This window comes from Tamandua tetradactyla, chromosome 6, assembly GCF_023851605.1.
Source record: "Tamandua tetradactyla isolate mTamTet1 chromosome 6, mTamTet1.pri, whole genome shotgun sequence".
NCBI lineage: Eukaryota > Metazoa > Chordata > Mammalia > Pilosa > Myrmecophagidae > Tamandua > Tamandua tetradactyla.
The window spans coordinates 124,283,486-124,308,884 of NC_135332.1; the positions used below are offsets into that span (position 1 = coordinate 124,283,486).

At 37.9% G+C, this 25,399-nt stretch overlaps 1 protein-coding gene and 1 long non-coding RNA gene across 18 annotated transcripts in view; one reads left to right on the forward strand and one right to left on the reverse strand.

Annotated features, from left to right (window-relative positions):
* The window catches only part of LOC143688777 (uncharacterized), a 36,149-nt gene extending 23,391 nt beyond the window's left edge, over positions 1–12,758 (reverse strand). For 14 of the 16 annotated variants that reach the window (XR_013178298.1, XR_013178300.1, XR_013178301.1 and 11 more), the window contains exons 1-3: positions 12,647–12,758; positions 12,332–12,546; positions 11,588–11,859 (exon numbers count right to left, since the gene is read on the reverse strand). This is a non-coding gene — a long non-coding RNA (uncharacterized LOC143688777). The remainder of the gene's footprint in view (positions 1–11,587; positions 11,860–12,331; positions 12,547–12,646) is intronic. The other 2 variants (XR_013178293.1, XR_013178289.1) reach the window with 2 other exon arrangements.
* ZBTB10 (zinc finger and BTB domain containing 10) overlaps positions 11,742–25,399 on the forward strand; it is a 31,326-nt gene continuing 17,668 nt past the window's right edge. The window contains exons 1-2 of one of the 2 annotated variants that reach the window (XM_077167069.1): positions 11,742–12,015; positions 23,406–24,291. In XM_077167069.1, the coding sequence (XP_077023184.1) occupies positions 11,920–12,015; positions 23,406–24,291 (982 nt within the window). In that variant the 5' untranslated portion in view covers positions 11,742–11,919. Of the gene's footprint in view, positions 12,016–12,914; positions 13,924–23,405; positions 24,292–25,399 lie in introns of those variants that run through there. The other variant, XM_077167068.1, reaches the window with a different exon arrangement.

The following is a 25,399-nucleotide window of genomic DNA, read 5'->3' on the forward strand; positions in this document are numbered from 1 at the left end:
TTGATTTATGTTGTATGTAGGGATCTAATTTCATTCTTTTAAATGTGGCTATCCAGCTTTGCTTGAGGAGACCATTCCCTTCCCCATTGACCTAGTGAACTTGAAATCATCCTTCAGGTACAGTTCACAAGTCACTTCCCCAAGGAAGCCCTTTCAGATCACTCTAAAGAGTCAGGTCAAATCTTTGATGTACTTCCATCTCATTATTAACTCCATTTTACAAATAAGAAAAATGAAGTCTAGAGATATTAAGTAATTTACCCAAGGTCACAATAGGAATACTGAAGTCCTCTATAGCAAACTATATGTGCTACTGGTGTCCATTTGTGAGTATCTTTATGGAAGTAAATGCGTTAACCAAAGTAACACTGAGCAAGTGTGAAGAGATCTCTGAATCACAAATTGATCATTTATGGCTCTTGAGTGAACTCGAAAATCCTGAAATATTTAAAAGTTAGTAACAAAATGCCATGGTTGGTAGATCAGGTTACTTAAACTGAAGAAAAAAAGTAGGCTGTGCCTGAATTGTACTTGTTCAATGAGGCTAATTGTTCCACTGTCCAGTGAGGCATAACTTTGTACAGTACAATATTGAATATGATTGGCCTAGCGGAAGTACACCTCAGACAAGTCAAAAAACTGACCAGGCCAAAATAATGATTCAACTCTCACTTTACCAACAGGAAAACAACTTGTCTGCCACACTTATGTTGATCATCTTTGTACATGCAGAAAATTCTTATTCACTGTTAAAACTATTACTTTAAGCAATTTATCCAAAGGTACTTATAAATTTTCCTTTTTTACTCACACAATTATGATCTCTGTTCATAAAGTGACCAAATAGCATATATTTTTTTTAACTCATTTGTCCATACCCTGGACAAAAGGAGCATCAGACACAAAGTTTTCACAGTCACACAGTCACACTGTAAAAGCTATATTGTTATACAGCTGTCTTCAAGAATCAAGGTTACTGGAACACATCTCAACAGTTTCAGATACTTCCCTCCAGTCATTCCAATACACCATAAATTAAAAAAGGATATCTATATAATGCATAAGAATAACCTCTAGGATAACCTCTCAACTCTGTTTGAAATCTCTTAGCCACTGAAATTTTATTTTGACTCATTTTTTTCTTCTCCATTTTGGTCAAGAAGGCTTTCTCAATCCCTTGATGCTGGGTCCCGGCTCATCCCAGGCTTTCTGTTCCATGCTGTCAGGAAGATTTACATTCCTGGGAGTCATGTCCCATGTAGAAGGGAGGGCAGTGAGTTCACCTGCTGTGTTGGCTTAGAGAGAGACGCAAGAACTGAACTACAAAAGAGTTTCTTGGGATGACTCTTAGGCATAATTATAAATAGGCTTAGCCTATCCTTTACAGTAATAAGTTTCTTAAGGGCAAACCTCAAGATCGAGGGCCAGCCTGTTGATTTGGTTGTCCCCACTGCTTGCGAGAATATCAGAGATTTTCCAAGTGTGGAAGTTGAATGTATCCTCCTTTCTCCTCAGTCAACCAAAGGGACTTTGCAAATACTTCTTTATTCACTGCCCAAATTATTCTGGGATATTTCGGGGCATCACACTAACTTGGACAAATTAACAAAATCTCCCGCCCTATTCAAGATTCCATGTACTTACGGTGCACAGTCATTCTTGATGGCTCTTGTTGCAAGAGTAATACTTAAAGGTTTGGGGCAAATTTCATTCGGTCAACGTTGGAAAGTTTAGAAGAGCTTCATTTTCATTTCTGGAAGTTGTGTCAAAGTTTGTTCTTTTTTTGGTGATGGTGGTGGCGGTGGAGGTATATGGGCTGGGAATCAAACCCAAGTCTCCTGCATGGCAGCCGAGCATTCTACCATTGAACCACCCATGTATATTGTGTCAAAAAATTTTAAAGTATCATTGTCATCTTTTATGAAATTATTACTGCTACGACTGTGGAATTCTCAGTGCTTCTGGGAAGTGAGGGTTGAGGGATACTTATTCTTCAGAATATTGTAGAAGAGACATTAAAGTCCTGTTGGATTCTCAGGCAGGACTTCAAGAGGTGGAAATAACTTGCTGCATCTCTGTAAGTCTCATATTTGCAACTCAGGTATGGGCATCCCAAACTAGGTTTGATCATGGTATTCAAAATATATTAGATCCTTGGGAACTGCCTTAAGCCAATCAAATTCACAAGACACTGCCAATTCCTTATTTTTCAATAGGACATTGATCTGTCAATATAATCTACCTGGTGTGCTCAAGGAATTTCTTATAGTGGGTGAATCTACATAGAAGTTCAAATTAAAGATCAAGTTGTTTGATAAACAAAAGATCAGGAAGGAAATAAGGGACTACTAAGAAGTATCTGAGTTTGTCATTGCCTTGCTTAAAAATCTTTCAATTTTGGACAAAATCCAAGCTCCTTATTGGCCCCTCCCCTTACTTTCTTTTACAAACCTTACTTTGTAACATATCTCCTATAATCCAAACCCACTGAATTATTTAACATTTCCTTAACCACGGGATGAATTTCCCTTTTTGGGTCACATTTGTATCCTAAAACTCTGCTCAAACATCTATCCTCCTTAGCAGTTCAAAATTTCAACCAGCAATTGTCATTCTGTCCTCCAGGTTTTGATGGCAATTTGTACATATCTGTATTTAACTATTGTAATTATTAATTTACATATTCACATCCCTCACTGAAATGTGTTTCTTCAGAGTTGGGACAATTTTATCCGCTAAACACTAGTGTTTGGCACTCAGTAGAGACACACACAAAAAAATGACTTTCAAGTGTGAATGTGGTAGAAAGGGGAAGTGTAGAGTCATGTATGTCATCAGAAGGAAAGCTGGAGTCTACATGGGAATGTGTAACAAAGTGAATCTTGTGTTGGACAATGTCTATGATTAACTATACAAATATTAAAAAATCCTTTCATGAAATAGAATAAATGTGCAACACTATTACAAGGAGTTAATACTAGAGGGGTATATGGGAAAAATAAAACCTATTGCCAACTATGGACTATAGTTAACAGTAATATATTAACATTCTTTCATCAACAATAACAAACATACCACACCAATACAATGGGTCAGTAATAGGGGAGGATAAGGGATATGGGAGGATTTGGGTTTTATTTTTAATTTTTATTTCATTTCTGGAGTAACAAAAATGTTCTAAAATTGATGGGCATCTATGCAAAACTATATGATGAGACTGAGAGTAAGTGATTTTATACTTTTGATGGTTTGTATGGTGAGTGGATATATCTGAATAAAATCGCATTTAAAAAATGCCTTTCAGGCAAAATTCAGCTTCCTCAAGTTGAATTCTTGATATTCTCACAAGCAGTGCGGACAACCAAAGCTATAGGGTGAGCCCCCAATCTTGGGGTTTGTTCACATGAAACTTAACCCCACAAAGGATAAGTCAAGCCTACTTAAAATTAGGCCTAAGAGTCACCCCCAAGAGAACCTCTTTTGCTGCTCAGATGTGGCCTCTCTCTCCAGCCAACAAAACAAGCAAACTCACCACCCTTCCCCTGTCTACGTGGGACATGACTCCCAGGTGTGTGGACCTTCCTGGCAACGTGGGGCAGAAATCCTGGAATGAGCAGAGACTCAGCACCAAGGGATTGAGAAAACCCCTAGAATGAGCTGAGACTCAACATCAGGGGATTGAGAAAACCTTCTGGACCAAAACGGGGAAGAGTGAAATGAGACAAAATAAAGTATCAATGGCTGAGAGATTCCAAACAGAGTCGAGAGGTTATCCTGGAGGTTATTCTTACACATTAAATAGATATCACCTTGTCAAGATGTAGTGGAGAGGCTGGAGGGAACTGTCTGAAAACGTGGAGCTGTGTTCCAGTAGCCTTGTTTCTTGAAGATGAATGTATAATGATATAGCTTTCACAATGTGACTGTGTGATTATGAAAACCTTGTGTCTGATGCTTTTATCTACCTTATCAACAGACGAGCAAAACATATGGAATAAAGATGAATAATAGGGGGAACAAATGTTAAAATAAATTTAGAGTGAAATGCTGGTGATTGGTGAGGGGGAGGGTGGGGGATATGGTATGTATGAATCTTTTTCTATTTTCTTTTTATTTCTTTTTCTGAATAGATGCAAACGTTCTAAGAAATGATCATGATGATGAATATGCAACTATGTGATGATATTGTGAGTTACTGATTATATATGTAGAATGGAATGATCAAAAGTCACGAATGTTTGCATTTGTTTGGTGTTTCTGGTATTTTAAAAACAAATTAAAAAATTAATAAAAAATAAATTAAAAAATGCCTTTCAACTGCTTATTGACTATATTCATTAAATTAGGAAGTAAATAGATGGTTACCACTCCTCAACAATTCCAGAATATTCTTTATAAAATATTTCCTTTTATAAGCCATTAGACAAGTGGTTCTCTCAGGGTTTTAAATTTTGTGGATTAGGTAAAAAATTTAAATATTTTAGGAAGCCAAAAAGAGCTTTTTTTAAAAAGTTACTATTCTTTTAACATACATTTCAAAAATATATATTTTAAGAAAGGATATCATTTCAGAACTTTAAACTGAACAAATTTATGAAAAATTCTCTAGATTGTCTTCATTTTTCATTTTGCCATGGATTGATGAAAAATAACATTTGGGAAACTGTACACTGGACGAAACCAGCGTCTTCCCTACAATAATTTTGAAAACTATACACTCTTATACAGTTTTTAATTAGCATCTGAGATTTTTTGTGTAAGTTCAAATTTTATTGCAATTAATGTCATTTGTGGCATATTATAAATATGAACATTATAAGATGAAATATTATCACCTTAGAAGATCCATTAAACGGAATTGAAATAAATACCATAGTACCCACCATCATCTATTTAAAAATACATGGACAGAGGAAAGTTTACATTATTCCTTTATTTGCATTCTGCATCCCCACAGAATTTTGTGACCTTATACCAGAAGTCTATTAGCAACCAATTTTAATTAAAAATTGTCCTGTGATCATATGTTAAAAAAAATCCTGAATTAACATTATTAGTGCACAGTTGACCAAAACAGTATAAGCATATTATAATGTTGACGTTAAACATCAGATGTAAACATTAGATGTAAACATTTTATTGGAAATGCATTCCTTAATGAGATGACTTTTTTCAACTAATTATACCAAGGATGAGTTTGGTAAAGAAAGGACTTTTCATAATTTTACTCCCTTTTTTCATGTTTTCTTTGCATACCTGCTGAGTACGTTTCTTCACAAAAAATAACAGAGGAAGGGAATAGAAGAGGTTTTGTTTCAGCTATATCAGAAAATTCTTTAAACTCTTTCCAAGTTACATGCAAAAAACCTTTAGTGATGTATCATCAAAAATTATTTTTAAAGATCAATCAACTGACACCTCAATTAGATCCTTTTAGTTCTGTTAAAAACAAAAGCTGTAAACCATCAGAGTTGCAAAACTGTTTGCTACCAAGTGATTTAGGGACATTTACTGTCCATATTTGTCTCTGGTGCACCTAAGGTTTTCCATCCTAGGGCAGTGTACCCAGGGGTGGGATTAGGGGTGGGAGAAAGGTGGATAGGGGAAGAGTGATCGTGAAGGGGAGAGATGGGAAAGGAAAACCAGCTCGGCAGAAGCATTTTCAACAGTCCAGTTTTTGGAATCAGTACAGTTGGAAGTTTAAAGCCTGAGAACCTATTCTCTTAACAGGAATTCCTTGTATAATTACATTCTGATCCTCATGTATAGCCTCAATTTTGAAAGGAAGGAGAGTCATCCTAATGGCATCTTTGGGATGAGTGGATTTTCTTTGTAAAGGCTGATCTTGTGATTTATGTTGATTCTATCAGCTTTAGCTTCAAAATGTGGTATTTTCTAACCTTGACAATATCTTAAATTCTGGGGGAAGGGAGTTGCCCTATTTTGAACCTAAAGTCCCCTGGGAAGTTATTGTGAGAAAGCCTTGGTTTATGGAATTTCTTCATTGCATTGTACCCATATGATCTTGGTATCTTTCTCCCTCCCACATTTTTTCACCTGGTTCTCCTGAAGGTAACTGACTTGTGTTTGCGCGTTTATCAGAAGTGGGTCCGTGTGAAATCAGTAGCAACTAAATAGAGCTAAGTGGTGTACATGGGATACAAATCTGTGAACTAAACAATATCTATAAATTAAATATTTGAGACAGATCTCCTAATCAACAGAAATCGTAATATATATGTACTTTTAATAACGATTCCATTTCCAGTGAAAATAAATACCAAATCCCTAGTCTGTTGTTCTCATTCCTGACAGACTATTTAAAAATACATATTGTAAAAAGAGACCACTTTTGAATATCTCACACATACAAAGGCAGCACTTTAACTTCTCCAACTACCTGAGAATAATACAATGAATGAACTCTTATTTATGATTAGAACACAGAGAAACAAATAACAAAATGATGAGCTAACATTAAATTTAGAATTGTCAATTTTTAAAATTAAAAAGCATGAGTTCGCAGATAAAAGGGATACATGTTTTGTGTACATTTTTAACGATCTAATAAATTGTAACTGGTATTATTCAGTAGCTTTGAGATTTTTCAAAACAACCTCTTTAGAACTGCAAATTTATGGAAATGTTTTACATAAAATAACACAGAAATATTATCAACATTTAAAATCTACCATGAAAAAATAAATAAATCCTACCATAGCATATTTCTGTTCTATTAGTATATTTGATCAAATTCTGATGTGTGTTTTAGTCTTTTGTTGAAAGTTCAAGGTTCTGTGTACCTAGTTAAAATGCCTATTTATTTGTATACTCATATATTCTTTCATTCACTCAACAAATCCTTACTGATTGTCCACCATGTCCCAGGCACTGTTTTTGGATGTTGACAATAAAATATTTAGCAAAACCAGAAATGGTCCTTGCTGTCATGGAATTTTCAGTTTAAGAATAAAATAATTACACAAATTTCCAAACTACATTTGTGACAATGCTGTGAAGGAGAGCTAATGCTCTAAGAATTTATCCAGGGTATGTGAATGGTAGGTGGTCAGAAAAAAAAAATGGATCTAAGGATGAACGTAGGTTCATGATGAGAAGGAGGGAAAAACATAGATCAGGGAGCCACTTGTGCTCCTTAGAAGGGATCAAAGCAAATGAGAAGGACAGAAGGAAGAGTGCTGGAGGGTAGGGTGCTGGGGGAGGAGAAGGTCCCCGCATGAGATAAAGCTGAAGGTGTAGTTGGGAGCCAGGCTTTGTGGGCTCTGCAGGCATTTAAAAAGTGTTTTGATATGTAGAACAGAAAATAATTGAAACCTTGATAAGATTTTAAGCATGAGAGAGGGGATCAGGAATCATGAGTGCAGGTGGGGGTGATAGGATCAGATCTGCATTTTGAAAAGATTATTGGCTGTCCTGTAGACAATGGATTGGAGGGCAGGGCCAGAATGTCTGGCATATTGTGACAGATGCTTCCCTGAAATAGGCATGTAAACTTAAGCTTTTGTAAAATAATGTTTAAAGGAACTGGAGTTTTCTAAGAAGAGAAACATCATGGTTTTTATCTTTTGAAATGCGTTTATTTTCAGGTGGCAAATTTGGTTCACAATAAATGGAAAAAGAAGAATGAATAGTATTCTTCCCCACAAGGGGAAAAAAAAACATGTCATTGATGATCAAAGTTCATTGTTACCATCTTTCTCCCCAAATGAAAACAGCTTTATTGATTTTCTTTGATTATATACTCAATATATAATTCAAACACTATTGTACTCTATAACAGTTCAAAAACGTATTAAGAAAGTTTCTTAAAAACTGAAATACTCTGTTACTGACATAATTATTGCTCCTATTCTGATGAACTTTCTTTTAAATTCCTTTCCATGCCTGTATTCACATATGGACTTATGTATCTGCTTTAGGGACTATAAGCTTCTCTCTCTCTCATTTATATATTTATATGTGATCTTATCTAATCACTGGTATATATTTTTTTATATGCAGTTCTCTGATTACTGGCCAAGTCAGCACATCTTTTCATGTTTACCAGTCACTTTATTTCTTATTTGAATTTCTAATACACATCCTTGGTGCATTTTCTTCTTTTGCTACATTTCTTTTTCTTATTGATTTAAGAGCCCTTTGTGTATTATTACTATTAAGCCTTTCTCCTATGAAAATGTTTGAACAAGAAAAAAAAAGTTAAAAATTCAGTATAACCTGTAATTGTGTAGACATAACATTGTTAAGTGCATCCTCTGTACTTCAGTAGCTAAGGGTAACTGAAGATTGGAGGATATTGTTAGCAATCTTACAAACTTTACATCTACTTCTGCCCCATCTGATCACCATGAGCAGGTTATTAACGTTTTTGTACTTGGTTTTCTCAGTTGTTAAATAAGGAAAATATCTTCCTGTTTCAGTGATGGTAGCAAAATAGTGTAAATGAAATTAACACTGCTGAATTATATACTTGAAAGTAGTTAAAATGGGAAATTTTATGTTGTATACAGGTTAACACTACAAAAGTTTTAAAAAAACACAGAACTGTACAACACAAAGAATGAATCCTAATGTAAACTATAAACTTCAGTTAATAACATAATAATAACGTTTCACCATATGTAACAAACGTACTACACTAATGTGAAATGTTAATGGGGAAAACTGCTTGTACGGGAGGTGGTTATATGGGAACTCCACTTCCTGTGTAACTTTTTCATTAACTTTTCTGCTACCAAAAAAAAAATCCACCATGATTTAACTCACAAGGAGGTTGTGTAAGCTGAATTTTTGTAATCTACTGTAAACTGCACAGTAAACAGCACTAATAATACAGTAAGATATTTATATTCAACTATATGATTATCATTGCTTTTAATGTAAATGCAATGGAAACATTAGCTTGATACCTTTAAAGATTTTTTTTTTTACTTAACTGAAATAAAACAGAAGAAAATGTTGCTTGCCAAAACAGTTTGCAAGGGAAGGTATAGCAAATTGTTCAATAAATATTTACTAATTGTCTACTACTACATGGCAGGCTGGGGATGGCAGTGGGTAGGGTAAGGCATGTATTGAGTGTACAATGCATGGTCCCTATCCTCAAGTACTTCATTTTGGTGGATGACCCATGTGAATTCTACACACATCTGAAGAAGCCAAGTGTTTGTAGCAAGCTTCATCTACTCAGGCAGTTACAGACAGTCACGCTCAACTATGAAAGATGAACTGAATCAGGTATAGGACATTGGCCCCATCGCACAGTTAAGGTGGGCTGGTATCAGTTTTACATTCTCAAATGAAATCTGGGGACAAATTGGTTGGGGATGCCCCATTCTTGAGGGGTTCCCCTGGTAAGAATAAGGGGGAATTCCCTTAAATATGGTAGAACCCCAACAGCAAATACAGGATTTAGAGTATAGAACAGATCCCTGCTTGCTAGTAGGAGACTAGAAGGTGTGGGGGAATTTAAAAAAACTCCATTTACAGAGTAGGAGATCCCCTTTTGCTACTTAAAGTTCCCTTGGTATAGGGTATTCTGTGAGATTGCCATTACTATCCCTGTGATCTTTGGTTCTGATTCGATCTTCCCTCAGGGTTTAGAGAAGAAAACTCATACACATGCACACACATAAATATATAAACCCATATACATATATATACATATACATACAACACTGTTTGGCTGTTAAATAGTTCATTGGTCCTAGATTTCCACAATTTTAGGCCATTTGTTTATACCATTTGAAACTGGTGTCATTCTTTCCTAATTAGTCCAAGCTTAAACCTAATTCCAGACAGAAGACAATGGGGATCTTATAAAATATAAGACAAGATAAATGTCTGGGAAATTTATCACTCCTGATACAATTAGCAGCATTATGGATTCAAAACATTTTTGGTGATTCTGGAACTAACAGAAAGAACAAATAATACAAATAGCCTAAACTTACAAAATATGTATTAGGCATAAAAGATGAATAGATGTAAAGATTTGAACTTAACCGTTTTATAACGGATATAAACTTTAATGTTGAAGAAAAATTCTTAAATCCATTTTCAGTTCCTAACACTTCCTCAAACCTAGATAGGTAATTAACTTCAGTAATTTTTCCCTTTTTACAGGGGAGAGGGTTGTTATGGTTAAAATATAATAGATAATCCATTTCCATGCAAAGTGCCTGGAATTATAAAACAAAACAAGTGACTGAAGGACAAAGCATGATATTATTCGTTCCTGTATTACATGGAAGCACATATTACATACAGTCAAGTGGATATAATCTCACAACTGCAGGTCACAAACTGGGTCAAGGTCACAGGTTCCACTGTCGTAAACTTTCATATAAATAAAACAAAGCAAGACAAAACAACCAACCACAAAACGTACCACCCTGAGGACCTTTTATAATTTCATGCTCTTGATTACCAGTGGCCAGCAGACAACGTGGATGGCTCAGATGAGTGCTATGTGATCATTCTGGGAAAACAACTCAAAGCCAAAATCTTTGTATGGCAGGTTAGTAATGCTATTCTTTTTATTTTTTTAGTGTTAATCTTTACATTACAATTACGTTTACTCTATAAGGTAGAACTTATGTTTTTTTGTTTGATCTACAACACTGCTCATTTATAAAGATGCTAAAAGTACAGTGAATTAGGTGGGTTCTGCTTTGAATACATCTATGCAATCACTAATATTCATGAGTTTGGATGTGAATGCCTGTGTTTAGCCCATTAAAGAATATTAATATAAATGGTAGTTCATAATATATTTGGGAAAATTTTTAATTAATCTTCTAAAACACATATTTCACAGCACATAGTCAAAGTCTTTAAAAGACAATATACAATATTGTTATTTTTAAAATGGAAAAAGAATAATAAATATATGCTTATGTTCTTGAAATCAAGAAACATAAAACTAGAAGGCCTAAAAACTGTAACATAAGCTCTGTTTAAAACACATAACTTTAAGTGAACAATGTAGAAATTTTACAGCCCCAAGAACAGCCCCTCCCACTAGATACAACTGTAAAGAGTTCATAAGTATTCCTCAGTTTTTTCTATGCACACCTTAATGTACTACTATTACTAAATTTAAAAATATACCTTACTATATAAACATGATTTTTCATCCTCAACAATGTATCCTGGATGCATTTTAGTTTTTCTATTCAACTTTTAATAAATATATTCTTAAAAGAGTAAAAAGCCCCTCCATAGTTTGAGAACATCTTTTTTTTACCTGAAAGGTTTGAAAAAAAAAATTAAGACATTTCACGTTGTAAAATAGTAAAAGGAGCCTAAATACTTGAACATTTACTAAATTTAGCATAGTAAGGAATTTAAAAAATTCCAGCTCAATCTGTTCTTTTAGGGTCTCTAAATTCCACATGCAATGTAAACAGTTAAAAAACAAAAAACACCAAAACTCTTAAAAGTTCATTCTTGTCTTAAAACACCATCTTCCGAGCTGCAAAAGTCCGTATAAGCAGACTCCTCCCCGCTCCTGGGGAAAACCCTGCCTAATATTTATAACGTTATGACATACTGTAATACTCACAAGGTGGTTGTAGAAGTATAAACACGACTAGAGTTATCTGATTGGCTGCTGGTGATGTAACACCCATGTCAATACTTCCCAGTGAACGCACGTGTTCGACCTTTTATTTAAATTTCCATTTCATCACAGCAATAAGACACTCGGGGCGGTGCATTTTCTGTGAAATGATTACAGCCTTGGGCCCGAGGTGCCGCCTCGCACACACAATGCATCAGAGAAGGAGGTGTCCATGGTTGCAACCTCCTCGCGTGAAAGGCACTCCTTGGTCCAGTCTTTGTGAAGGAACAAAATAAGTTCACTTCCTTGGGCACCACCACCCACCCCCCGAGCAAATGACAAGGCTGGAGCGCAGCGCCCACCGCACAATTATTTCCAAAGTCCCAGGTGAACTCGTGGCGAGAGAAGGAAAATGTGCGTCCCGGGCGCGGGTAGGTGCGTGTGGGCAGCGGGGAGGTGGCCAGACCCTGACACTCGCCAGCTGTTTGTCCACCGCGTAGCCCGCCCCGGCCGCACACGCCCGCCCCCTCCCCGAGACGAGACCCCCAGTCTGCCGCCCGGCCTTTTGTCCCCCGCGCGTCCGCCGACTTCCTTCCCCGCGGCCGCACCCCCGCCCCCAGGCCAGAGGCGCGGTCCAGCCCCTTTCCCGGTCCCCTGGCGCCCCCACCCCACCCCGGCCCAGCCCCAAGCCCAGCCCCCTCCCCCAGCCCGGCCCCCACCCTTTCCCCCTCCAGCGGTTACTGCTACCCCGGTGCATTGTGGGCTCACGGTCCGTTGTTCATTTGCCATTCGACCTCCGCCGGGGCCTGGTCGGACGGAAACGCTCCGCCGGCTTTATTGTCGGTTCGTTATGTGGCGGAGCCCAGCAGTTTAACGTGCCTCTTGCTCTCAGCTCCTCGGAAGCCGGCGGCGGCGTTGGGACCCCTCGGCGCGCCGGAGGAAGGATATCTGTTTTGGAGGGTCTGTGTGTGCGTGGGGATTTAAAGCGGGGGCAGCGGAGGGTCCCCCCTCACTCCGCCTCTCAACTTCGAAGGCCCCACGCGCCCCCGGCTAGCTCCTCACCTCCGCCGTCCGCCTCCCTTCTCCGCGCGGGACGCTGCGCCGAGCGCAGCAGGGCGGAGGTGGAGGACAAGGAGAGCGGCCGGAGGCGGCGGCCCGGCGGGCGGCGGCGGTGGCGGACTCGTGAGGCAGCCCCGGGAGCGAGAGCCAGCCAGCCGGGCGGGAGGGCGAGGCCGGGCCCCAGCCCCGCGAGACCCGAACGCCGGGGGCGGGGCGGGGGCGAAGCGGAGGGGGAGCTGCGGGGAGCGCGCGGGACGCGGCCCGAGGCCGGGCGCGAGCCGGGGCACCGGGCGGCGGCGCGCGCCATGTCGTTCAGTGAAATGAACCGCAGGACGCTGGCGTTCCGAGGAGGCGGGTTGGTCACCGCCAGCGGCGGCGGCAGTAGCAGTGGCTCCACGAACAATAACGCTGGCGGGGAGGCCTCGGCTTGGCCTCACCAGCCCCAGCCGCGACAGCCCCAGCCGCCAGCGCCTCAGCAGCTCAATGGGCGGGGGGCCGACGAGGAAGTGGAATTGGAGGGCCTGGAGCCCCAAGACCTGGAGGCCTCCGCCGGGGCGGCCGCCGCCACCGAGGAAACCAAGGAGTTGCTGCTCCCCCAAGACGCGGGCGGCCCCACCACGCTGGGCGGCGGTGGCGCGGGGGGCCCCCTGCTAGCGGAAAGGAACCGTCGGACTCTGGCCTTCCGAGGAGGCGGCGGCGGGGGTCTCGGCAACAATGGCAGCAGCCGCGGCCGCCCCGATACCTCGGCTTGGCCCCTGAGGCATTTCAACGGACGAGGGCCGGCGACTGTGGAACTCGAGCTGGACGCGCTGGAGGGGAAGGAGTTGATGCAGGACGGCGCGTCCCTGAGCGACAGCACCGAGGACGAGGAGGAGGGGGCGAGCCTGGGCGATGGCAGCGGGGCGGAAGGCGGCAGCTGCAGCAGCAGCAGGCGGTCGGGCGGCGATGGCGGGGACGAAGCGGAGGGCAGCGGTGTGGGAGCTGGCGAAGGGGAGACTGTCCAGCACTTCCCGCTCGCGCGGCCCAAGTCCCTAATGCAGAAGCTGCATTGCTCCTTCCAGAACTCCTGGCTCAAAGACTTTCCTTGGCTGCGGTATTCCAAGGATACTGGCCTTATGTCTTGCGGGTGGTGCCAAAAGACCCCTGAGGACGGGGGAAGCGGGGATCCTCCCCAAGTGGGGCATGACGAGCTTTCCCGAGGGACCCGCAACTACAAGAAAACCCTTCTGCTGAGGCACCACGTTTCTACCGAGCACAAACTCAATGAAGCCAACGCCCAGGTACCGTATATCCTGCTCTTACTTTTTCAGATCTCTAGGTAAAGGCTCATCAGCTAAAAACTCCATTTTCCTGGGTAAAGACGTCGTTCCATTTGGAAGAGATGCAGGGAGCTTAAGCGAGGGGGTGGGGAGGGGGGAGTTGAAAAAGCCTGGGAACAAGTTTTCAAAAGTTGTGTCTGTGGAGGGGGAACGGGCGGATGGTGGATGGCAATTTTCTAATCGTAACGCACGATTTATTTCTCCTGATTTTTGTATGACTCCGATTTCTTTGCTGTCTCTTCAGATTGAATGGAAAGAAAGTTTAAGAAAGTTGAGATTGTTGTTTTTAACCTAAAAGATTGACTTTGCGGTCAACAATTTATTAGCTGTGATTTTAGAGAAGCTGCCTTATGTTCAGTCTTTTAAGATTATATGTTGGTGGAAGTCAAATCGGGCAGCTTGCTGAAGAATGCAACACTTTCCTGAACCGTTGACTTTAACCCTTTCAGGAAAATATCCAACCGAAAAAAATTCTAACAGGTCAGGATAACGTTGATATGAGAGCACTGTGATGTGGAGGAAGTTATTTTGGAAAACGCTCCTTGCTCTTGTGAATAGTTTAATTAAAACCATCTCTGTTGAATTTCCTGGGGGAGGGGGGGGGCTTGCTGTTGTTAAACTAAAGCACTTTTATGTTGTCTCCATCTACCTGGATTTTTTTGTGCTGTGAGATTTTCTATAGCTCACCTTTTCAAAAAGTTGCTTATAAATGCAGTTTACGTTAAGTATTTTAAACTTAGCATTTAGAACGGTTTTAAGTGAAGTTACTTGTATCCATAGTTGATTTAGACTGATAGAATTTACCCACACTTCTTGAATAGTTAAGTCCTTAGTAATAAGTAAAGTAAGCTGTTCTTTAATTCTTAGGCTGTGTTTTAACATTTCAAGTTGAAAGATAGTTACCTAGTCTTATCATTTTGATATCACTTTTCAAAGCAGACAGATCTTGATCAGTCCTCAGATTTTAGGCAATCCATAATGGTAGGTGGAATTCATTCTTTCGTATTGGTAGGTAGTCAGATAGTCAGTTGGCTTTAGAAAACCCTTTCGGGTATTAGTCCTTCAGTGTTTTCTGAGTGATCTTGCCATTCAGCACACTTATACTGAAGTTAATTAGGCACCGTCCAATCGCATGGCACAAAAGTTTTTCAGAAGTTAGGCTTTACCTTTTAAAACATAGGGTTATATTTCCCAGTAGATAATGTAGCTTAGTTTTTGCACAAATTTCAGTTGCCTAAGCCCTAGAAGAAAGATCACCTTTATAATGCCCAGAAAGGTTAAGTAACATTGTCCTTACTTGTAGGGTCCTTGGGAATAACTGAGAGGAGAGCCAACAAGCAATAGTTTAACTGAAAAAGAATGAGTTTTAAAGTACATGTGGGTTCGGTCTCAGCTTTCTGCAATTACTAGACTTGCAAGCTTGGGCAGAATGGAATGAAATAGACTTAACATTTCCTTGTCTTCTGTGTGCCAGGCATGCATTTATTAACCTTACTCTGTAAGGTATTTTTTATTCCCATTTTACAGAAGAGGAATCTGAGGCCTTAAAGGTTAAGTAATTTATTCTTGCAGTTATTTAGTAAGATGGCAGATGTGGGGATTTGTGAAATCAAAAAGTTTACTTTTCCAAATAATGGTAGTTTATTTACAAAATTTTAAAAAGGCAATTAGAATGCATTTTCTTAATCTGTAGTGGAACCAGTTACTCCTTATCAGCATAGCCTCTCCCTGTGGGCAAACCTGAATGGAAATGCAAATTATAATTAGATAGCTGTTTAGTGAACCTGAAATCAAAGAAAGGGGAATCAGTTAGATAACCGTGAGGTAAATTTAACGTGATGTGTCCTACGGGCTTGTACTGGCATCGGGAAACTCAGTCCTAGGTGAAGCCTTTTCAAAACTTAATCTCTGAACTATCCCTCCTTTCCCCCTTTTATCCTTCAGACTCCCCTTTTTGTAGATAAATCTATAGGCCATCTTCTTTCTCTTAGGACATTCTTTCATTGGATTGAGGACAATACGGTTTCCTCATTGTTTGTCTAAGGCATGTAAGTCATGTTTGTCTAAGTATATATTGGTCCCCTGGTTAGATTTTGCATGTTTTCACTTGGAATTAATCTTATTCATATATATAGTAATCTTCCTAATTTCAGTCTAAATAAATTTAGGGATATTTTACAGATATCTTGCCATTGGCTCCAGGTACAATTTACGTATCTCTTTGTCTTATCACTGATAGGTTCATGAAATCTCTCCATTTCTTCCAGTGGGCAGAGTTCTGTCAGATGTCGCTGCCCTGTAGACTTTGATTACCAGTAGGAGGCAGTGTGACACAGTCTGTAAGAGCATTCTTGGGCTTAAGGTCAGGTGGATCTGGGTCCTAATTTTACTGTACTTTCCTTACTGTAAGGATTAATTTTTGCAGAGTATATATATGCCAGCACATAGTCCCCTAGTAAAATGATAGCCATTTTTTATTTTCATAACCTGTTTTTTGCAAGTATCAGTAATGAAGTGTTTGTGGCCTGGTACCTTCTGTCTCACTGTCACCAATTTTGTCAGTTTGGAAGCCACTTTCTGTCACGGAATTCTTCTCGATTGTAGAGAGCAAACTTACTCTTCTTATAGCTTCAGAGACTTTCACCATCAGATTCCTTAAACATCCTGAGACATCTTCAAAGAAGCATCTTCTTTGAAAAGCATTAGGCCAAATCTTTGTGTGTTATTAAAGGTTGCTTTTATTTATGCTTTCTGTAATGAAAAGCCCATTTTCATTGTTTCCTTGGTTGTGATCAGAATTGTAGCATGTTCTTAAAAAGTTAATTCTGTTAATTGCATTTTGGATGCTAAGGGCTTTACTCACAGGAAAGTTTTAAAACATGCTATCTGAATTTATGTTCTGGGGTTTTCACTTCCAAGTTATCCCTTTATTCTTTATAAGGACAGAAGTAATCTAGTTCTTACTTTGGATAACAATTGACTATATCTCAGAGTCAAGTTCAATGATTAACTCATTCTGGGTTTAACCATAAGGCTCAGAGGAGTTTAAAATTGTTTTCAGTAACAGTGATTACTACTGTATCTTGCTTCATGCCACCTTCTACCCAATTGTGCAATTTTCATAGCCTAAGCCACTCATTCTATCAACTCCAGTTTTCTAAGCCTAAAACATGCACTCACCCATCTTATTATGTAAATTTAGTAAACATTTCAGAAATTCAGAATTTAGGCTAGTGATTTGTGTAAAATATATATGGATGCCAACAGTTGGAGCAAAGGTGAAGCAGAGATAACCAGCCTTCTTTGTATTTTGCAAAAATAAGGCCCAACAAAATTGTTTTTAACAATTTAGGAAGAAAGTTGGAAAGACCTTTCACCAAGAAGCAGAAATAGATATTAAAGATGACTCTATGGACCATTAACATTGTGTAATTCTTGTTATTTATATAGGTTATAACATTCACTCATTTTATGAGATTCAGTAAGGGATGGTTCATTTCCCTTGTGTTTTTCAAGTTGTAGGAAAATGATATGTTTTATTAGCTCTTATAGTATAATATGATTGGCTTCTTTCTTGCTCTTTAATTTACCTATGAAAGGTACATGCATGGCACTGGAGATAAAGACCTATAAATATTTTCTTTGTCCTCAGAGAGCTTGTGGACTAGCAAGAAAAGACAAACGGGATGATAAAATAATGCAGGTACTTTTTGTTAGAAGTATGTTCTGGGTACAGCGAGGAAACTAAAGGGAAGACAGTAATCTGTTCTACCAGAGAAATTGGAAGCAGCTTAAAAATGGCTATTAATTTTGTTAAATAGAGGGAGGGGGAGGGTATTCAGTTAATTCATTTGGAAGCGTCATGAGCAAAATGAAAAAATGGTGTCTCTAATAAAATGGATAGGTTAGGTGTGGGGTGCAAGGACACATCAGTGGTAGAATTCTTGCATGCCATGCAAGAGACGTGGGTTTGATTTCCAGTCCATACACTTCCCAAAAACAAAACAAACAAATTCAACAAATGGTGTTGCAGTAACGGGATACTGACATGGAAAGAGAATGAAATGTGACCCCCGCCGTACAGCATACAAAAAAAAGGTGTTTCTGAGGAAGAAGAAAAATAAAGTCTGAATAGGTAGTAGACTCTAGTTCATGGAGGACCTCTGGTCATGCTCAAAAGATTGCATTTTATTCTGTTAACTATTGGACAATTGGTTGGTAGTTTTAAGCATCATGATAAGATGTGTATAAAGTATATCTTTGATATCCAAAGTTGGCTGGATGTTTATTATCACACACTTCTATAGCAGATCTGTAGAATTCCGTCAATAGAGATTTAAGCACAAGAGAAGGGAGATATCAGATTTCAAAGGAGAACTTCTGTCTTTCTCTACCAACTATTTAGATAATTCTTCAGTACCACTCACTAGCAGACATTTATTTGGCATAATTTGTTGTGCAAATTTAATCTTTCCAAATTGTCAATTTTTAATTTGGAAGTGAAAATGAATAATTTTATTTGTTACAATAGGTTATGGCTGCAAAAGTAGTAAAAGATTTTGGTGTTTTTACTGCATTTTTTAAGTTTACGCTTTGATGTTTGCATTGGAAATGTCTTACTTTCTGCTAATCCATTTATCAAAAAAGGACTAATTATGAGTAGGAAAATAAATGTTAAATACTTGTTGACTTTTAGCTATATAACTTTTTCCTGTCATATGGCTTGACAACAGATGATCTATTGAGATTTATATCACTTGCAGCTAAAGTTTTCATCCCCACTCTCCTTCTCTCTCCCTCAGAAGGGTGGGGAGACTGGGTGGTCTTGTATTTTCTGCAAGATGGTGACGATATCTAGTTTCCCAAACTAGAATATTGAAGACTTCCATGATCCCCCCTCCTCCCTGCCCCATTTAGTTAATCTCCCAAATTTATGCTGGTTTTACCTTTCAGATATTTTTCTGACTCTGTCTCTCCCCCTTCCCCGATCATTACCAGCATCTCTTTTCTAGTTAAGGCCCTTGTGTCTTGCAAGTATGTTGTATATTATAGTAGCTTCCCAAATGGTTGCGGTACCCCCAGTCTTAGGTGTTACACTCATCTCCTTTGTCTGGTAGGCAATCCATCAGACCACCCTTTGCTTCTAAAGAGCTATAAGATGCCTACAACTGGTTCTTAATCTTTTGGAGGATTCATTCACATCTCTGGATGATTGGATGGTGGTGGGCATGTACCTCAGAAAAAAGTGCATATTTGCATTTCTTTGTTTTTTGGATCACCTTGTAATTCAGTCATAAATTTGGAACTTTGAAGATGTAGATCGTTTTGGTTCTTTTTCTTATGCTATCTCATTGTCTTAAAATGTTCATCCTTCCATCCCAAACTTGTATCCTTTAAGGCTCTGCTTAGATCTCCTTTTAAAAAGTATCCCACCTCCAGAAAAACTGGATTAGATACACCTCCTGCTTTGAAAACAATCTGAAACAACCTTGTTTATACTCTTAAGTACGTTAAGAGTCTTCCCCTGTAGACATAGGGGACTCTGTCTACTTATTTTGGTCCCCAGTACAGACCCTGGCTAAAGTAGACATTCAGTGAATGCTTTTTAATTAGTTAAGATGGGTTTTACAAACTTTTTAGGAGCTTGTTCATCCCTGAGTAAAATATTTACCATTGTTTAGTCTTTGTCTGGAAATAAATATGATAATAATAGGTTATGCGGGTTTTAACTGAATGGGCACTTTCTGTTCTGTTAGATTCTGAATTCTCTTCCAGATAAAAAAAATTCTGGTTTCTTTCTGGACACCCTTTTGAAGGTTTGTAAATATATGAATTTATATTTACAGAATCTCAGGTATAACATTGTCTGATATTCAAGTCTGAATGTCCATTTCCATAAAATCTTCTTGCTTAGCCAGTTAGACTTACTTTTTTTTGGAAAGGGGGATGGGAGAGGATCATTGTGGAAATATGAAATGTTTTTAGTATATTTTTACTGATCAGTGTTATTTATAAACTAAGAGAAATGGAATATTAGAGAAGGAACCAATGAGACAAGATCACTTCAGTCTGTAGTACTAAGAATTTCATTTGGTTGAGCAAATAATATTAGCAATTTATGTTAGGGCTGTGTGCTTTTATTTAGCTTTCTTTAACCCAAATCCTCAAATAGTACTGTCCTTGGAGAGTACACATGCTTGATTTGGAAATGCTTTATTTTGAAGGACATATTCAATAGCTGCTACAAACACAGCATAGTTTCTCTAACAGTTGTGAAAAAGAAATCGGTGGTGGTGGTTGCAAAAAGTACAGGGCACTTTGCAGTTCTAATACAACAAGGAGAAAAATAGTGGTAGAGTAGTTTAAGTCAAAATAGAATAGGCGCATATTTTGACTATTTGGTTAGGTTTCTGTTTTGGGCTGTTTTTAAAAAATTAGGATGTTGGGTTTGATAATGGCAGAGAATTTTGGAAATTGACACTAGTCCAAAAAATGCAACACACAGGGACCATAGCCTAGAATGATTGCTACAGTTATAGCCACCTTCTCCTTGAAGTGTTTTGAATTGCTGGATATATAAGCTTTAGGCATTTCTTGATTTGTAAATAGTTAATCTAGTGCTTCCACAAAACATTTCATGTGTGTGCTGCCAAATTTTGATCAGTGCTTAAAATTTTTCCTTTATCCAACTATATTAATACTGTTGCCACAATATCTAGGTAGACAAGGAAGACTTTGAAGCCAATTAAACTTGCTAGACAGCGTATGCATAGCAAAGTTTAATGTTAATGTCAGGCCTGCCTGCACCAAAAATGATTCCTTGATGTTGAGCATTTTCTATAGTGAGTACATAGAAAACATAGGTAGATTAGTAAAAAATTGTCTTCTAATAGTTTTGTGAAAGGGAGATATCAAAAATACAGTGATGCTTTCTTTGGAGATTATATTGTAGCAATATTTATTGTAGGCTCACTTTAGTACTGTTTTACTTTATGTATTCACACACATCCTAAACATTTTCATTTCTCTTTGCCTAAATAGTTTGAAATATCACAATATATTGATTTATATTTAGAATCTTAGGTCAAGCAAAATGATCTCTTTTTTAAACCTCAATCCTTTTGTCCCCCAAAAGCAAGAATTTTGTAATTATTCATGAATAGGTGTTTTTATTTCTGTATTCCAATCTTGGTCATGATTAGTTTTCACTGAGGATTGGGTGTGTTGGCAGGAAGAGAAAGTAGCTACGTTAGAGCATGGAACATTTTGATATGATGGGGGGGCGTAGGCAATACTCTAAGGCTTTTATGCATCTAAGGCACTGGGATAATTGGGGATGTGTCCAGGGTCTATGGAAATGAAAAGGAAATTTACTACTTCCTATACTTCATTCTATAGTGATGGTATACACCATATTTTCAGGCTTACTCTATTTTGGGGTATTGTTCCATTATCCCTGTGAAACATTGAAGGGGCCAGAAATTCCGGTATTTTGGTTCTTTCAGTTGATGTCTCATTTGGAAGCAACACAAATTCCTAGAAGGACCGTATGACCTGATGTTACAGAGAATTGGGATTACTGTGTATGTGAATAGGACTAAGAACTAGAACTGTTTTTAAAATTTAGTCATGATTGGAGTAAATGGAGTTCTATGTTGTGTGGTTTTTTTTTTTTTTTAGGAATCTCGCCACCATTTAGAGTATTGTTTCTGTGAGAATCCTTTTGCAATGCTGTCTTCCCATCCACCCCTACATTTTTTTTTCCAATTCCATCTTCCCTCCAACCATATCAGTCCTCCCCGCATGTTAGAATCCAGTATGTATTTTCCCAAATTTTACTCCATGCTCGTAGATCCATATGTATTTGTGCATGTGTATATATTTCATTATTTTAAACAAATGGTCTGTATTTAAGTTGATCCATTATACCAAAGAAAGTAGGAAAATTTTTAATACTTAAAGGTCAGCATTTTCAGTCATCTTTTCTGCTAGGAATATTTAAGCAGTATTTTTCTTGGGGAAAAGCGATTACTTTGGTTATTTAGCGAAGTTATTAAACAGTTTGCTAGGTACTCTTCAAAGTCATATTTGTATCTGCATTTAGGGGGCTTATCCATCTAGTCATAACGTTATTTATAACACTTGTAATACTGCTTTATAGTTTAAGAAAAAAGGCTCAGAGATGGCGACTTGCCAAGGACAAATAGTTAATAATTGGTACAGAAGCATTCTGAAATCTAGATCCTACTTTATTCTTGCTTTTATACCACATAGCCCTAATTGTTTTAACTTCAGTGATACTAAATAGAACTATAATGAATGTTTGTAAGATTGATAATAGAGAAGACATTATAAACATTAAGAATTTTTGGTTCAGGAATTTTAATTTACAATATGTGGTATTTATCACCTTAAAGACATTTTGAAAATTGAATAGAACTCTTGTTAATGAAAGTTTAGAGGATTAGACTTAACGTCTTAAATGCCAAAATGGATCCTCCACTAGCCACATTAGGATAGAAGGCTCAGCAAATGTACCACGCCAGTGCAGGGTGTTAATAATAGGGTGGTATATGGGAATCCTGTATTTTGAGCATGATTGGTCTATAAATCCACAACTTCTCTAATTAAAAAAAAAAAAAAGCTGTTGTGCAGTATCTTTAAATTCAGTAACAATTGTCTAAGATGGCGTTGCTCTTAAGAATAGCCAAAAAGACTGATGCTGTAGGATATTAAACTGATTTATTAAAAAACTAATAAACTCCGGATTGCCTTGATTTTCCTTGGAATCCTTGCTAACTGTATTATGGGTTATTCTGGTCATTTTAGAATGACTGTTGACCCTTGAACTTATCTGTAACTGGATATTCCTGTAGTTGAAAGCAGATTTTCCCTTTTTAGGTTCTCAACTTACTTTGTCTCTAGTTACATTTAAATAATTTCATTGACCTAAATTGTTAGTATTTACTAAGACTTTAAAATTTCCTTTTCAGTAGTGTTAGATTGGGTGATGTACCCAGCATATGTAACTTGAATCTTTTAAGTTCAATCAGAAAGCAGACTGCTTTATTCCTATCAGTTAAGGAGATAAGACAAACTAATTTGATTCTTACAGATAGGTTTCTTAAGAAAATAATTGGTCTTTTAATTTTAAGTAGTTCTTAATCTTGTACTTAGCTTATATTTGAAAATTATAACATGATGCTAATCTTTAAATGAAACCCTGCTAATCTTCAAATCTGTTTGATTTTTCTTATAATAGCACTGGATTGCATTGAGCTGTTCACTCCTTCGTCTCGATTTGAAAGCACATAATGATTACAAACAAAAAAAAAGTTTTGATTCGTGCTTTTTAAAAAGTTATGATGATACTTGTTTTCCTTAGTTTGGGGTATTTTTAAAGTAAATAAAATTTAATATTACTGTTTTCCATCCAATTACAGGAGTCAGAAATACCAACAGAGGAGGGGTACTGTGACTTTAATAGTAGGCCAAATGAGAATTCTTATTGCTATCAACTTCTTCGACAACTAAATGAACAGAGAAAGAAAGGTATCCTTTGTGATGTCAGCCTTGTGGTGAGCGGAAAAACCTTTAAAGCTCATAAGAACATCCTGGTTGCAGGCAGCCGTTTCTTTAAGACTTTATATTGCTTTTCAAACAAAGAAAGCCCTAACCAAAATACTACACATTTAGATATTGCTGCAGTTCAAGGTTTTTCAGTCATCTTGGACTTCTTGTATTCTGGTAACCTGGTGCTCACAAGCCAAAATGCCATTGAAGTTATGTCAGTGGCCAGCTACCTTCAAATGAGTGAAGTTGTTCAAACTTGCCGACATTTCATTAAAGATGCCTTAAATATAAGCATTAAATCAGAAGCTCCAGAGTCTGTAGTTGTGGACTATAATAATAGAAAATCAGTTAATAGAGATGGTCTGTCTTCATCACGGGATCAAAAAGTTGCCAGTTTTTGGGCAACACGGAATCTTACCAATTTGGCAAGTAACGTCAGAATTGAAAATGATGGTTGCAGTGTCGACGAGGGCCAAATAGAAAACTGCCAAATGAATGACAGTGGTTGGGTCCAGGATGGTTCTCCTGAATTGGCTGAAAATGAATCTCAAGGTCAAACAAAAGTGTTTATTTGGAATGATATGGGCTCCCAGGGAATTCAAGAGACTGGCAAAACAAGAAGGAAAAACCAAACTACAAAGAGATTTATTTATAATATACCACCTAATAATGAAGCAAATTTAGAAGATTGCTCAGTAATGCAGCCACCCGTTGCCTATCCAGAAGAAGAGTTGCCATTTATCAAGGAAGAACCAGGTAAATATTGTTACATATACAACAGTACCTACCTCACTTTGAATTACTTCATTCTAATTTTGGGTGGGTATACTCTTGAAGTATATATTAAGTATATTTTTAGTTGAAAATTTTAATTATAAAATACATAATTATTAAAGTAAAAAACAGATAATACTGAATTTTGATGTTTAAAAAAGGGGAAAAATCACTGGAACAAGCACCATGTTGTTTTTGGTGTTTCTTGTTTGTCTTCTAGGTATGTATAAGTATATATAAGTGAGTTTCTCAAAGTTGTGTTAATAGCCACCATATTTTGCATTGTGAAAGTGGACTCCACTGCATGTATAAAGTCTTAGACTTTCCTGGCCATTTAGTTCTGTGCTCACTTTTTTATGTAGCGTAGGAAAAGATAAAATCTTTAGTTGTAATATGTAATCAGTTTATGTCGTTCTGTAACAGTTTTGGTGCCTACTTGACATTCTTCTCAATTATTTTTTTTGTATTTTCAAATGTTTAGAGGATTTTACAAATTACAATGAGATCATTCTAACCTGTTTATAAGTACCGTTCTGTTTGTACCATAAGTCTTACGAAAGCTGGAGTTTTTTAAGTTTGCCCCACCATCACCCTCTCATTTTCATTCTTCTTTGGATTATTTAAGAGAGGGGCCTCAGAGAACTTTGGAGTATTTCCAAAAGGAATATATACAAAAATAATTAGCATTTCACATTTGAGGTGTATGGTTTTTTTTAAGGGGGTGGAGGGCCATTGAATGTAAATAGAATTGATTCTTGCATTTCTTTTAGTTCAGTCTGAAGAAGCAGTCTAGTGAGATTGAGGCTTCCTATGCATGCTCCAGAATTGTCCTTCACCACTGTCATGTAATATCTAATGCTCGTTTTGTCTAAAAGGACTGTTAGTGGTTCAGTGTCCGGTTTACTTAATGTTGATAATCTAGGGATGGAGTTCTTTCTGTTAAAAAGAAGCATTGTTTTTAGTTCCCAGAGGGCAAAGTACCATAGTCATTCTGTGAAATGGTTCCAACCCGCTTTTTAGAATTTGGGTTTAGTTTTCGTTAGTAGAAATTAGTGAAAATCAACACGCTTGTATAATAAAAACTATTTGC